This window comes from Camponotus floridanus, unplaced genomic scaffold, assembly GCF_003227725.1.
Source record: "Camponotus floridanus strain SB8 unplaced genomic scaffold, Cflo_v7.5 scaffold19, whole genome shotgun sequence".
In the NCBI taxonomy this organism is placed as follows: Eukaryota; Metazoa; Arthropoda; class Insecta; order Hymenoptera; family Formicidae; genus Camponotus; species Camponotus floridanus.
The window spans coordinates 253,066-268,130 of NW_020229314.1; the positions used below are offsets into that span (position 1 = coordinate 253,066).

At 32.5% G+C, this 15,065-nt stretch overlaps 2 protein-coding genes and 2 non-coding genes across 8 annotated transcripts; 1 reads left to right on the forward strand and 3 right to left on the reverse strand.

Annotated features, from left to right (window-relative positions):
- Window positions 1–2,451: 2,451 nt before the first annotated feature.
- On the reverse strand, window positions 2,452–4,879 carry LOC105256119 (uncharacterized WD repeat-containing protein alr2800). The gene is made up of 6 exons (XM_020029043.2): window positions 4,802–4,879; window positions 4,284–4,520; window positions 3,962–4,151; window positions 3,639–3,840; window positions 3,175–3,369; window positions 2,452–2,762 (listed from the first exon to the last, which is right to left on the reverse strand). Exons 1-6 carry the CDS (start codon window positions 4,815–4,817, stop codon window positions 2,607–2,609), a joined length of 996 nt encoding a protein of 331 aa, XP_019884602.2. The 5' UTR covers window positions 4,818–4,879; the 3' UTR covers window positions 2,452–2,606.
- Window positions 4,880–5,739: 860 nt separating this feature from the next.
- LOC112637660 lies at window positions 5,740–5,859 on the reverse strand. Its single transcript, XR_003122663.1, has one exon. It is a non-coding gene; the product is annotated as a 5S ribosomal RNA (ribosomal RNA).
- Window positions 5,860–6,145: 286 nt separating this feature from the next.
- Window positions 6,146–6,265, reverse strand: LOC112637661. Its single transcript, XR_003122664.1, has one exon. It is a non-coding gene; the product is annotated as a 5S ribosomal RNA (ribosomal RNA).
- Window positions 6,266–6,694: 429 nt separating this feature from the next.
- LOC105256120 (GTPase-activating protein and VPS9 domain-containing protein 1) lies at window positions 6,695–14,610 on the forward strand. Of its 5 annotated transcripts, none has more exons than XM_011265796.3 (17): window positions 6,721–6,847; window positions 7,189–7,363; window positions 7,435–7,578; window positions 7,664–9,005; window positions 9,115–9,299; window positions 9,599–9,758; window positions 9,832–10,005; window positions 10,138–10,299; window positions 10,428–10,686; window positions 11,214–11,296; window positions 11,382–11,791; window positions 11,896–12,367; window positions 12,570–12,796; window positions 12,959–13,215; window positions 13,291–13,502; window positions 13,586–13,971; window positions 14,053–14,610. In XM_011265796.3, the coding sequence occupies exons 3-17, from the start codon at window positions 7,447–7,449 to the stop codon at window positions 14,182–14,184; spliced, it is 4,593 nt and encodes a 1,530-aa protein (XP_011264098.1). In that variant the 5' UTR covers window positions 6,721–6,847; window positions 7,189–7,363; window positions 7,435–7,446; the 3' UTR covers window positions 14,185–14,610. The 5 variants fall into 5 exon arrangements, with proteins under 5 accessions (XP_011264100.1, XP_011264097.1, XP_011264098.1 ...); XM_011265797.3 differs by having other exon boundaries at window positions 7,189–7,347; XM_011265798.3 differs by lacking the exon at window positions 7,189–7,363 and having other exon boundaries at window positions 6,695–6,847; window positions 9,844–10,005.
- Window positions 14,611–15,065: the final 455 nt, after the last annotated feature.

Here is a 15,065-nt window from a genome sequence, read left to right on the forward strand (position 1 = left end):
AAAGAAGAGAAAAAGAGCCGAGTGCTCAGTCAGGCTGTGAATGTAAGGTCTGAGCCTCAGGCACACGCTGACCTTTCTTCTGCTTCGTTTTCTTGATCTTTTTTTCTCTCTTTTTTTTTACGAATTTAAAGTTACTTCGAGAGACGATAAATCTTTGATTTGCGAAGCGATTTTGTCGTAACGGGATAAAAGTTATATACGACGAGACCTCGAGATAATGTAATATTAAGCCACTATTAGTAATTTATAGGTGATAACGTGATTAGAGAGTGCGAGATGCACATTGTGTGTGACAACGCACGATGTAGCGAAGTGTGTTTTTTGTTGAGCGATTGTTTTCGAAAGTACGAATGTGATTGAAGAAAAAGGGGGTACCAAAATTCACGAATTCAATCGTTCCCGAAAAATGATTCCTCCTGATCTTTTGTCAACGGCCATATTTTGCATGATCATGGAACTATGTGAAATTTAGTCAATCGAAGAAATAGCAATGTTGTAATAAGTGAATTAGAAAGAGATTTCTCTTAAAGTGTAAAATAATAATTTAGAGTTACGTATATTACTTTATCTCCTGAAATGTGTGATATATGTTGCAACGCGAAGATTACGATTTCAATAAAAGATCAGACCTTACTAGATTTTCATCGACCCATCTCACATTTAACTTACGATCTATGCGCGTATACGAATTTGGATCTCTTCGCTGTTCGTGATCCAATTTAGAGAGTCTTGGGTTGAAACGACCATTGTTCTCGCGAATTAGGTACCTCTTCTCGTTCATTAATTGTTATTAACTCTTGCTCTTTGTATTCCCGTATTATAAATCTTTATCTCGATTAATTCCGAGATTGATTGATCGTGTAATGCTTTTCAATGGCTGACGATGCAGCCGCAATAGTGCATCAGGAAATGTCGCTATTAACTCTCATAAAAAAGTACAATAAAATGACAAGGAAAGATATGTTGATTTACATGAGTGCTTGCATGCACTGCGTACACTTTTCCATCGATCGACTTGGAGCGATTATATCTTTGTAAACGTCACAATATTTTTTTAAACACATATCATCGACTCGTCGTTAATTTTGTAAATCATACACATTTCTACCGCGTCGCGCGAAATTTAGTTAGATGACGAAAACCTGATGAAAGAAACCCGCATTGACGACCAATTTTATACTCTGATGTACTTTGACGAATGCGACCGCTGCTAAGGGACGCTTTGCGATCGCGCGTCGCGATTTTATCGTAATATAAAAATATATTTTATTACAAATATCACGCGTTTCAACCAAATTAGGCTCGTTGATCGTTCAGATTGTAAATACGGGCAAAAAATGTGGAACATGTAGTTTTCCGAATAGGTCTGTTGGGTCGCACCTAGAGATTAACTATTATTCTACTTACACAAGTTAAGTACAATCGGATGCGATTTAGAAAAAAAGGAGGATATTTTTTTCTGTGCGATATCTCGCCGGAGACAACCGTGTCCTGTTTTTACAAAAGTTACGATTAAGCGAAAATAAAATTTCAGAAACTTTTGAATGCTCCAGCAAAATTGTTCAATTTAGAGTATATTTAAATTGTTTATGTATAGATTTTTTTGTTGTTCCTTTTCATTAGCTGAATGCGCAAGATTTCAATGACTGCCATGTAATCCAAATAAATGTTCGACGATAAGTCTTATTTATATAAGTGTTATAAAACAGGACGTGTCGCCGTCTTCGGTGCGAATTAAAACGATGCGCTTTCTGCTCTCTCAGCATGTTTGTGCGCGAGCGATCTTTTTCTACACTGAATCGCTTCAACAACCGATGGATTTGCTCGTGTCAAGTAAGTTTGTATTGTCACAAATCGATGTGCTCAGTTTTAGTGATTATCCCTATCCCGTTCCTTTGACCGTCCCTAATCCTTGTCTCTTAAGTTTTGCTTAAGTGTGTGCGTTCGTTCGATATGAGAAATGCTGTCATATGAGAAATGATAAAACCGTATGTTGTTCTGTATAAATTTTGTACTATAGTTTGTATCAAATAAAATACATTGTTTATTGCTTGAGAGCGCATGTGCTACTTTCTTCGAAAACGTACATTTACCGAAGACGGAAGAGATATAATTGATTTATTTTATTTAAATATTATCATCATTTCTTTCTTTGTATTTTTTGTTATCTTATTTCATCTTTAATAACGCATTATGTACACATTATAGTGATATCATATTTCAAACTCGCTCATTCATAAAGAGAAGAAAATATTATTTATCAAGCGAAAAAAAATCAATCAAAATTTATGATTATTTTATATAGATTATAAAACTGCATCATTTCAGTTTTAATAAAAGTTTTAATATAGTTTTACAGAAATTTGTTTAAAAAAATATTTTTTTCTTTATGATTATGTATGGATATCAAAAGAAAATCATTTATCTTGTATCAAAAAATCTTATATAGACTAGATATTTACAAATATCTTACTAGTAATAATCGTGAATCAGCTATATTAAAGATATATAATGAGATATACTTCTCATTTTCAAGTTTTGACGTACGAATTGAATATTGTATAAATTGTAAAAAAAATAATGTATATTTTTGTATCAAAAAAATTTCATAAAGTAGTCAATTGAGCATCTACCTCAAAAATCATTGTTCCGGCACAAAAAGCGAGTTTTGGGAGAGTCGTTCGTTTGGCATATCTCGTTTCCAATGGGCCGATATCCAAACTATACACGCCTCCCTTGAGATATTTGATCATAGCTATAGTCTATAAAAAAGAAAATATATAAAATGAAAATATTATCTTACAATAAGAACATATGTTGTAAAAAATATTTTGTTGTAAAAAACATTGTTGTAAAAAAACAATTTTATAATGCGATTATAATTAATGAATGACTATATCGTATTATGTTGCATATATCTTAAATTGAAATATTAAAACTCGAGGAAAGAAAATTAATTTTTCTGTTAAATTAAAATATCAAGTTTTGTAGTTAAAATTAAATTTCTAACAATCCGATACAATGTCATAATACTGATCACTCATTTTAAAATGTCATTTTTATTTATCATCTCTCATATTCCCTATAAATAACAATCAGCTCATTGCGATAAGAAAATTTTAGAAGCAATATATGTTTTCATATTGAAATAGCATGAAATATTATTAAATTTACCGAATGAGATCGCAAATCGACGATCCTGAAGAGATCAGTGTCGCAGCCTCCGCATGCAACGTACAAATTTGTCACATATTTTCCAGTATATAACAAACAAGGATAACTGTCCGGTTCCAAGTTGATAATCAGTTTGCCACTACCATAGTCCCATAATTGCAAAGGATTGTTCCTTTGCCATGAACAAGTAAGGATCTGTTATGGAGAGAGAATCATTTAATTGTAGATATTATGTAAATATTTCTAGCAAATATATATTTATAGCAGAGAATGTTATAGTAATAAAATTACCAGTTAATTATGTTAATATGTAATTATTTAGCGCATAATTGTTTCTAGATTTATTAATACACAATATTACGCTATAATTTGACATAAATTTGTCAATTTTCTAACAAAATATACATTATATCGAAAAAGAAGCATGAAATGAATATAAAATCAACAAATCTCTGAATATAAACCTCTCTTCCATTTCTACTGATATCTAGACCGTCACCGCACATATGTACACCTGATATAAATCGGAGAGAATGAGCTTGTCTGGTGTCCCAAAACTGAACGGTGTCATCCCAGCCAGCGCTTATTATCTCATGCACGGATTTAGGATTGAAGCAAGCACTGAAGACTCTGGATTTATGACCATCCATGACATCCGGTGAATCGCTACGCGTACGAAACATAAAATGCCTTGGATAAGATCAAACTTTTTTATCATTATTTTACGCGGAATCTCTTTCTTTATGAAAGGCTGTCATTTCAGAATATTTTCAACAGGTATAATTACCTTCCATGAAATATTCTTTCCCTCGTCTTTGTTTCTTCGTCGTACAAGTACAGATTCGTATCATCTCCGACAGTAACAAATTTCGGTAAATGAGGATGATAGGCTAAACCAAGTGTCTGCCGTCTTTCTCGTATCGTGTAAATGCATTGCGCGGTTGGATAATGCCAGCATTTAACACAGCCGTTGGCATCTACGTATGTAAATGATATTTAATATGTAAAATTGAGTATCTCTCACTTTCTTTTTTACCGTGAGTAAACTTCACAATTATATAAATTTAAGTTCTTTATAAAACAAAAAGTCAGGTATGCAAAATACTTACAAGTTGCTATTACAGTATGCGTGATGGGATGTGAGCTGTCGATCGGTCGATGCTTTATGGCAGTCACTGGAGCCGGATTCTGCATCATTTCCGCATCGCATAGAGTCAATATATTTTCCTCTGAACTAACTTTGTAGAACTTTAAGTTACCATCCGACAAGCCTGCCGCCAAAAGATCGTAAGTTTCCGTATAGCAGATGCAAAATATATCTTGATTAACTTCCCTGCAAACTTTACCTGTTTACTTTGCAACTAATTTCAAAAGAGAGAAGATGTAGCATTATATATTTGTAACATAAATTTGTTTAAAACTAATTAAAAATTACATGAAATTTTGTTAAATAATCTTTTATGAATAACGTAATAATTTACGTTAATTAATAATAATTTATTAACTTTTGACTTATTATTCATATATGAGATTAAATACGTGTGATTTTTTAATTAGAAATCCAGACATTTTAAGGAATAAAATAACGTCGACAAATAATATTTTTGTTCAAACAGATATTGCGTACAATTGATTGATAACATTGATATTGCCGACCAATTGATAATGTTGCTCCGTATCGGAACGTGTACTGGGAATGGCAGCGGAAGTTTGCATTAAAGCTAATGACGGAGAATGTCCTTCGTAAGTGACGGTGGATGTCATCGAAGGTGATGGTGTGACGTCAAAATTAACGTTATCTTGGACAGATGGATCGACGGTCGTCTTGTCGGAAGGTTGCTCATTGATACTGGCGTTTTCCATATTCTAGCGAAATCAAGATCATAAATTGTTTATTAAGAAATTATGTAATATAATTAATGAAAAATGGAATTCCATTTTTAATAAAAAATGGAATATAAAAGGAAATAGAAAAAATGGAGGAATTATCTCTCCATTGCGAATTATATTTAATTTAAATTAAATTTTAATACAAGTTTATATGTACACATATAACAAAGTAAAATATTACTATCAACAAATACCGTGTATGTGACATTAACCTTTTTGAATATTTTATTTAGAAGCAGTTCTTACTTGAAATCTTAATAGAGAGAAAGAAAAAATTTCTAATGTTCTTTATATGAATAAAATTTTGTAATACATCATACATCTCCCTACAATGTTTTTATAATTTAAAAATTTGCTAATCATCGTTGACAGAATAAAAAATTATCTTGATTGCTTAGAAAACTGAAATTTGAATTAACATGTGTCAAAATTTTAAAACGACGATCGCAATCTGATATATTAATATATATATATATATATATATATATATATATATATATATATATATATATGATATAAAAATAAAAGTTTAATTAAATTTTGTTGTTTCATCTGAGTATTTATCACCTGCGTATGTTACAGTGTGAAAAAGAATTTTGTTTTGGAATAAGCATTCTACATTGATTGATAATTATTATGACGTTATTATGTAAAATAATAATAAAAAAGAAAATGTGTCAACAGCACACGGTGTTCCCAAGCGGTCACCCATCCAAGTACTGACCGTGCCCAGCGCTGCTTGACTTCAGTGATCAGACGAGAACTGGTACTTTACAACGCGGTATGACCGTTGACAGTAAAATTACTTTCTAATGCACTAATATAAAGAAGCATAATTGATATCTACTTCTATGATATAATTGATATCTATTTTCTCATGTCAATTACTTTATTTTTTATTTCATTTTTATGACTTTAAAAAATGTGATTGTGTAAAAATCTGAACATGAATATCTTACAAGTGATGCAGTTATCTTTGAAAGTTTCAACAATGTAATTGATAAAATGTTGATTCCATTATTTAAGTAAAATTGATAATTATTATGACGTTATTATGTAAAAAATAATAAAAAAGAAAATGTGTCAACAGCACACGGTGTTCCCAAGCGGTCACCCATCCAAGTACTGACCGTGCCCAGCGCTGCTTGACTTCAGTGATCAGACGAGAACTGGTACTTTACAACGCGGTATGACCGTTGACAGTAAAATTACTTTCTAATGCACTAATATAAAGAAGCATAATTGATATCTACTTTTATGATATAATTGATATTTATTTTCTCATGTCAATTACTTTATTTTTTTATTTCATTTTTATGACTTTAAAAAATTTGATTGTGTAAAAATCTGAACATGAATATCTTACAAGTGATGCAGTTATCTTTAAAAGTTTAAACAATATAATTGACAAAATGTTGATTCCATTATTCAAGTAAAATCGCAAAAGAATCTCTTCATCAATTGACATTCTACTGTACATAACATTAAATTACATTAATTATTTACTTTGCATTATATCATTACGTGTTGCATTTGCAAGGGAAAATTCTTGTCCAATTTCGTATCGTTGAAAATTGGCCTTTAATGGACGTTCCTTTCCCGATTAGTAGGGCACCAAACGTCTTCTCCGTCCGAGCTTACAATTAGATCCACAACTCACAACACCTGCGGCCATTTATAGAAAGAAATCTAACCTATAACAGAAAATGATCGTGTGTCATTGGGGGTGTTATTCCGATCTACGAAAGATAACAACAAACTGTATAATTGCTGTCAACGACGTGTAAGTATTGAATATCGGGGGTCGGGATCAGCGGCTTGTCGCTGCGCGCATAGATTAATGTTAACGTATGACAAGAGATAAAAGCGAGATGCATAGAAGCGAGATTTATCTTTCGTATCACGCGAGTTTGAAACGTAACAATAACAGGCCGAGCCTCTTTACGGGACATTGTATACGCGTCGCGTTCGACGTACGACGATAATCGCTCTAATTTCACCCTGTGTCGATGCAATATTGCAATATTGTAGCGAAACTATGCTCGCGTATTTGCCGATGCAAATATCTAATTGTGAGATTGTCCGCGTTCCGCCTGAATTGAAAGCCTCTCTTTGCTCCGTTAGGTGAGGTGACGTATTCTCGCGCGCAATTTTTTGTGAATTCGAGAAATAAAAAAAAAAAACAAAAGCTCGAGAGTTTCTCTTCAAGTTCATTGTGAAGCGCGCCGCACATATTTTGTGCCTCATTGTTATTAATGCTCAAGATATTTGACTAACAGGATTGTACGCAAGTAACTCCGTAAATAACACTTTCTTCCGATTCAATTCTGTAACTGTTCCTCCTTTACATTTCTGTTTTTAATGTTGAAGGTACAGCCAATAATGTCATCGATTAACAGTATCGATTCCCATGAGACGCTACAGTGGGATATGATGGAATTAGCTCGTCATTTGCGGCAGGAAAGACTGTTTGTCAACTCAGAACAACAAAATTTGCAAAATCTTAACGAACGGGTAAGTAATATATATATCCATATATCTAGTAATTTTAAATGTATCTTATACAAATGTATCTTATACAAGATTCTGTTATTTCTAGGTTTTATATGTATCGTCGCAATTAGCACAGCAAGCATGGGTAACTGCTCAACAGAGAGTTAATCTGAATCGCTTGATAGTAGCAAGGCCAGATTGCACTCCAGCATCATGTTGCCTAAGAGCGAATGCATTGGAAAATTCACATTTTATCGATGCGTATAAGTATCTGCGTTACCAAGCATGTTTATCTTACGGAGAATTCTTGGGTGCGTTGCGAAAGTCACCCAAGCTTCTCGCTTCGTGTTTGGTCGAAGGAGACAAATTCATTCCAGAATCAATGCAGACAATTGTGCAGTGCTTAGCCGCTGGATTATATGGCAGCTGCATATTGCCGGAGGACAAAAGTTTGGTTCTCCGATTGCTGAGGCATCTTATGGTGCTGCAGATAATTCCGTCTGATAACCCACGAAGATTGCTCAGACACGGCACTTGCGCATTTACCAGATTTTATTCCATCTTTCACGAAAGCTTGTTTTCCGCGAAGCTCTTCTTAACGGCAGCTTTGCACAACCCTATCGTGCAATTACTCATGGAAGATGAAATGTTTCTGGACATCGATCCTGACAAAGCGCCTATTAGATTTCCACCTGCGGAAAGATTAAAGAAATTCGGGAAAGAAGGCACACCTGAATATCAAGCAAAGCTGCAACGTTACAGACTGTGGACAGTCAATTCTTTATATCGCATTACGCAGAGATTTATCGTCAATATTCGCGAAACAATACACTGCTTTCCTACAAGTGTCTGCTGGCTTGTAAGACAAATGGCAGGGCTTTTGAGTAAAAATGGAAATGTAGACCCAAAAGAAGTGCATGCTATGTGCACTGATCTTGTATTTACATATTTTATTTGTCCTGCTATAGTTAATCCCGAACCTTACGGTATTACTGATGCACCGATAAGTTATGTCGCGAGATTTAATCTCATACAAGTCGGACAAATTTTACAAATGCTTTCGCTGCAGAAATATCAAAGTATTGATAATAAGGTTATTGATTTGTATAAAAAATTTGAGAAAGATTCAGTGTCTTCCATAATAGACTCAATGTTGGATGGTGCAACAGAAGAATTGGAGGAGGAACCAACAATGATTGACAATAATAAACTTCAAGGCCTGTCACGATCCGCAGCACTGTTTACGGAAAGTGAATTGAATTCTTTAATTACATTTTTAAATACGATTATCAATGATAACAATGGAGAAGCAATATCGCATAATACATTTGATAGGAAACAATTAGCAGAGATGCTATCACAATTACCATCAGGTTTATTGCATAATAATAAATTGAGTAATGAATATATGGAAACACCTAATAAACGAGGTGTTACTACAGGGAAAGGTACATTAATAATAATAAAATAGTATTATTCAAATTGTACTATAATAATACAATTTTTTTAATTATTAGAGATTATAGAAAGCAATAGTAATAAAATATTTTATAATAGGAAAGGGATATAAGGGTATAAGGATGACTACATTCTCACCAAATGTAACAACTGAAAATGTAGAGGAATCTAATGGTACTTCTACTCCTGAAGAGGAAATTTTGGATAAAAATTCTCAAGATGTATTAGTCATACCTTTTGGTCCAACAATTGGAGAATCTGTAGGCCTACTCAGTGAACAGAAAGTCTGTATATATATTAATGTAATATATTTACTGCATGCTATTCATTTATCTTATCATATATTTATTAGAAAGATATTATTAATAGCTAATTAAATGATAGCTTATACAAGATTATATATCACTTATTTCTGAAAATGTATATGTTTATTTGGGCAAAATTAGTTTTATACAATATTTTTATAAAATTTACATAATTTTATTACATTGTAATATATATATTTATTACATGTTTTATAATACAAAATATCTAAAATTAATTGAATTTATCAATTACAATTTTCTTGTCTTATTATTTTTAGGTTTTATGCATGGAACTCCAAAGCAGTATGGAAAACGGACCTGTTACTTTGAATCTTCCTGATGATGCATCAACTGACCATACTAGACAAGAGAATAGTAATGGCGAACGTATCGAAACGCAGGAAAAGAGGACTCGATTTTCGTTATCACATGACGAAGGTATATCAATTATATGAATATTGACTACTATTGTTTGGCTTTTATAACACATCTACACATTAAAAATAATTAGTATTGTTCGAAGGCTCAATTGGCAATACATCTGATAATTTGGAAGCTGTATCAGAGGCTGCTTCCAATCACAGCATGGCTTCTTCCCTAGAGTTAGAGACAGAAGATCAGAATGATAATCTCTCAGATATGGTGTCTGCTAATGTATCGGGAAGAGGAACTCCTAATATATCAGGTACATTAATTCTATGTCTTATAATATGTTTCTTTTCTATACTTTAATATTTGACTTTTCTATACTTTAATATTTGCAAAAAGGATTTTCCGTATTTTCCGCAAATTACATAATTTTGCGTATAAACATTAGGTCGAGATACACCGTCGTCCCAAATCACTGAAGGAGATGATGGACGCGCTGTAGGTGAAGTGAGGCAACTGGATTTGCCGCCACCTAACATCCCAACTAAACAAAGCCGATCTGAAATTGATGACAAATTTTGTAAATTTGAAATTAAAAAGCTTATTGAAGGTAAACATACAAATATTGACACACACATAAAAACATAAATTTGAATAATATATTATTTGAACAACATTTACTTAGTAGCAAAATATGTTATTAATATTATTTTTTATTCAATTTATGTTTTCTTTTAGGAGACGAGACTGTTTCTATGGTGTCTGATACTTGGTCTACAGATGTATTGGCCTCAGATAGTGAAATAGTTGAACAACAAGATCGAATACCGTTTCTTGTTCCTCCTGAACAAGTTGCACCTATTCTGCCACCCGAGCCTACGCCAACCATGTTAGACATTAGTGAAACCGCTTCTGAAGCGTGGAGTACAGATGTATTGGCCAGTGATTCGGAAAGATTGACTGAAGTAGATACTGATGATACTGCTAGTGTTGCCAGGTATATTCTTTTACATATTATCACATTTAAATATACATATTATATATATACAATATATAATTAAATTTAAACTTTAAATTTAAAAATTTGAATTTAAAAATTTGAATTTAAAAATTTGAATTTAAAAATTTGAATTTAAAATTTTAAATTTAAATTTGAATTTAAAAATTTAAATTTTAAATTTAAATTTGAATTTAAAAATTTAAATTTAAAAATTTGAATTTAAAAATTTAAATTTAAAAATTTGAATTTAAAAATTTAAATTTTAAATTTAAATTTGAATTTAAAAATTTGAATTTAAAAATTTAAATTTTTAAATTTAAATTTTAAATTCAAATTTTTAAATTCAAATTTTTAAATTTAAATTTAAATTTAAAAATATATATACATGCATACATACATATATAAAATTAAAAAAAAAGGAAAATATATATAATCTTATGTGAAATATTCGTAACTTTTAACTTTTTATTAACAAAGTAATTAAAAAATATTATATTTATTTACTTGCAATATTTCCGATGTAGATCTGATGATACAGCTAGATCCGAGATAGAAAGTCGCGCCGACTCTGAAGGAAACGAAGAAACGCTTCAATCCGCCACTCCGTGTAAGTATAGCACAATTATATTATCAAGTAATTTCTCCAGTCACAGTTTATATATATAATATGATTTTTATTTTGATGATTTTAGGTCCTGATGGTTCAGGTATCAATTTTTCATCACTTTCGGGAATTCGAGAGGATTCTGATATAGCAACTTCAATAATTCAACCATCACCGACAACATCTCCGTTACCTTCGTCGTCTAACGTAACAGGTCGTGGTGGAACCAAATCTGATTATCGACGTAGTACAATGGAATATGTAGATAAGAATGCTAATAATATAAGCAATACGGATTACGGTAAACCGTTACGAGAAGATAGGCTGGTCCATTTGATAGATAAACTTCATATTGACAATGGTAAGCAAGTCGAACGTCAGACAACCGCGCACAATCACATCGCTGCAGCCGCAGTCGCACCGGCATTGCTGTTAGCTAATCATATTTCTGCGCCTGTTTTGCCAGAAAAGTCCCAGAATGGCGACGCGAAAACAGAGGTTTGCAATTTCTTCGCTTAATTTTTCTGCTACAATTCCTCATATTTTTTTATAAACTTTACACGCGCGTACACAAATTTAACTGTGTGAATATTGTAAATTAGGAGTTGGATAGTTGTATGGTATCAGTCGGAGATACCGTAGGCCGATTGAGTACGGCTAGTTTAACATCCAGTAGCAGTTCTGGATCCGAACCACGTATCAAGAATAACATTTCGACATCAGATTTACCGTTACCGACGCCAGCAGTTAATGGCAATTGTGATGCGATAGACGGCTCGAGTCCCAATTTTTCCAAGCCAAATGCATCAACGGGAGCGATTCCAAAGAGCATAAGTTTTGACATGACTGCAGAGCGAGGCGACAAGGAACTGTTGGATGACGATCAAAAGAACAAGCGTAGTTTCTTTGGTAAATTGAAATTGTCGTTGAGAAATCGTAGAGGTAAAGCTATTCGCGGGACTGACGATAGATGCTACGATCGAGAGGCTGCTGGTGATGGCGTCGATATTTGCAGACATAGAATACGCAGAATTATGTCGGAGGATGTGACGTCATCCGGTAATGTCGCGGGTGGTAAGATTTTAATAAATAAGTAATATATCTTCATAATTATATAATAAATTATATGATTTAAAATAGTAATTTTTTCAATCTTTCTTAATAATTTTGATATTATATAATTAAATTTTAGATAAATCGAAAAGTAATGCAAGAAAAAGATGTAACTCATTGTATTTAATGCAATCTAATAGACTTTTCCATTATATAATTTTAGATACTATTGATGACATATTAGCAAAGTACAGGAGAAAACCAAGTGCGGCTAGTGACACAGCTTCAGTTGAAAGCAATCAATCTCGCACAAAAGAGGTTGAAGACGAAAGACTTTCAATTGATCCAAATAATGTAGAATTATCTTATGCTTTTGCGGATGCTAAAAGAAAATTACGTATGGTACTTAGTACTGCTGACCTTCAACACATTCCATGGAATACTTCTGAGGTATATATTTGTTACATTAATTTTCTTGTTTATAAATACTATAATCTCATGTATCAAATAAAGTTTAATCTTTTATAAATTTATTAAATGTTCAAATATTTGTCTCTCCTTATTTTTTATGATATTATGTAACGAAATTTCATATAAATATTTTTTTTACAGAGACATTGTTGGTCGCAAAAAGAAAATGAATTGGTTGCATTTTTGCAACTACAATTGGCAGAAGCTATAAACTTGCAGGACAGGGCATTGATAGCTCATCTTCATGAAACTTTACGTTGCGTGCGTTTGTTTAATGACGATGGTTGTAGAAAGCTCTTCAAATCACTTCGAGAGGACTATCAAAAACGATCCCCTTATATCGCGTATTTAATTAGATGTCGTCAAGGATTGCTATCGACGTTGGCTCATCTAGATAGGTAACTATATATAGATATTACTTTATGTATAGTATAAGATGCAGTTATCTATATCAATAATTATACATCTTCTAGATTATGCGTGCGAGTTAAATGCGACCGGGATGCTATTAATAATCATCTTGTATCTGTTTGCGTGAGAGTATTTTTGGAGAAGAGAGAGGCTTTTCTCTTACGTTTCTGCGACGAATTTAAAAAGCTTACATTAGCCGATGAAAAACAGGATCTTGTAGATAATTTTCTAGGAAAGGTCCATGCCGAAATGGACAACGATCCAATCTGGCAATGTACGTAAATGCAATTGCTTATCGCGTTGTTATTGATCTAGATTTACGGGTTAATATCTAAATTTATCTCGTATACTTTTTAGCTGCGAGCGCTAATCAGTTAGATTTAGCGAGAGTGGTGGTAGAAAGAACCGTCATGGCACGGGTGTATCATAATGCACTTTATCCAAATGGAGACGGAGATGTATATAGGGACCAGCTTCTTCACGATCACATTAAAAAGTTGGCGAGGGTCGTAAGTCCAAATCACAAGGACTTACGCATTCCAAAGGTTTACCATTACGAATGCCCCTGGCCATGGGCGCAGGCTGAATTGGCTGTGATATCGGCGTATAAGACCCCTAGGGATAAGCTTCAGTGTGTATTTCGTTGCGCAACTACCATCATGAATCTTCTCTCCATGGCGTCGGAAAGAGGGATACCTGCTGCTGATGACCTGATTCCAGTTCTAGTTTATGTCATAATCAAGGTAAATAAGAATTAATAGGAATAATTTTTTTATTAATGAGAAAAATGATTGCACATATTATTAATTCGCGTTTAATTTCAGACTAATCCTCCATCATTGCTGTCGACTGTCCAATACGTGGACAGCTTCTATGGAAATCGATTGGAGGGCGAAGAACAATATTGGTGGACGCAATTCTGCTCCGCGATTGAGTTTATTAAAACGATGGATTAACAGTTTCTCAGGAGTATTATGATATATAAGATTAGATTCGATGCTGTGGTGATAATGTAGAAATGTTGTATCATAATTATAATTTGACGATTTCATAAAAAAGAAAAAAAAAAAGAAAAATAACAGAAGACCAATATCTTGCATAAAGCTAGCTGAACAATTTCATGCTCTTTCGGATATCTTGATTAAAATTCGCAAATAGCAATCTAACTATTAGTTCTTTCTAGCACGTTATTACGTAACATTAGCAAAGACTGAATATCAGATTATAATACGTAAAAAAGTATGGCTTTATCCTTATTTGTAACTCTATTGTACAATTTCACAAGACATCGAAGAAAAGAAACGTTTAGATATTATTCTATAATTTATGTGTAAACAAAAAATACAGAACTTATAGGATTGATAATCACTTAGCAGGATAAACTGTGTTGGAATACTTTTTCTATATTGCGTCCCCTCTTCCTTGCCCACCCCAAAACCGGAGCTCCGTCGTAGATTCGTGAGGATTGTCGATCACGTAGCCACTCTTTCTCGACGTAAAATAATCGAGATTTATATCCGAATCTTGATCGGTATTATATATATAAAATAAAATAGATTAGCTTTCGCAAATTGGTGAATGCATAATGTCGATCGATATTACGAAAATAGTTCATATTATGTTAAGTATAACATATACTATCAAACTACTATATCACATGAATATTAAATTACTAATAATATTATAAGATATTAATAAAGAGCATAATTAAAAATAATTTTTGCAAATTTATGAGGGCATAATACCTATCGATATTATGAAAATAATTCATGTTATATACTGTTAAATTTCTATTATTAATATTAAATTATTACAATATTATAAACGATATTAACAT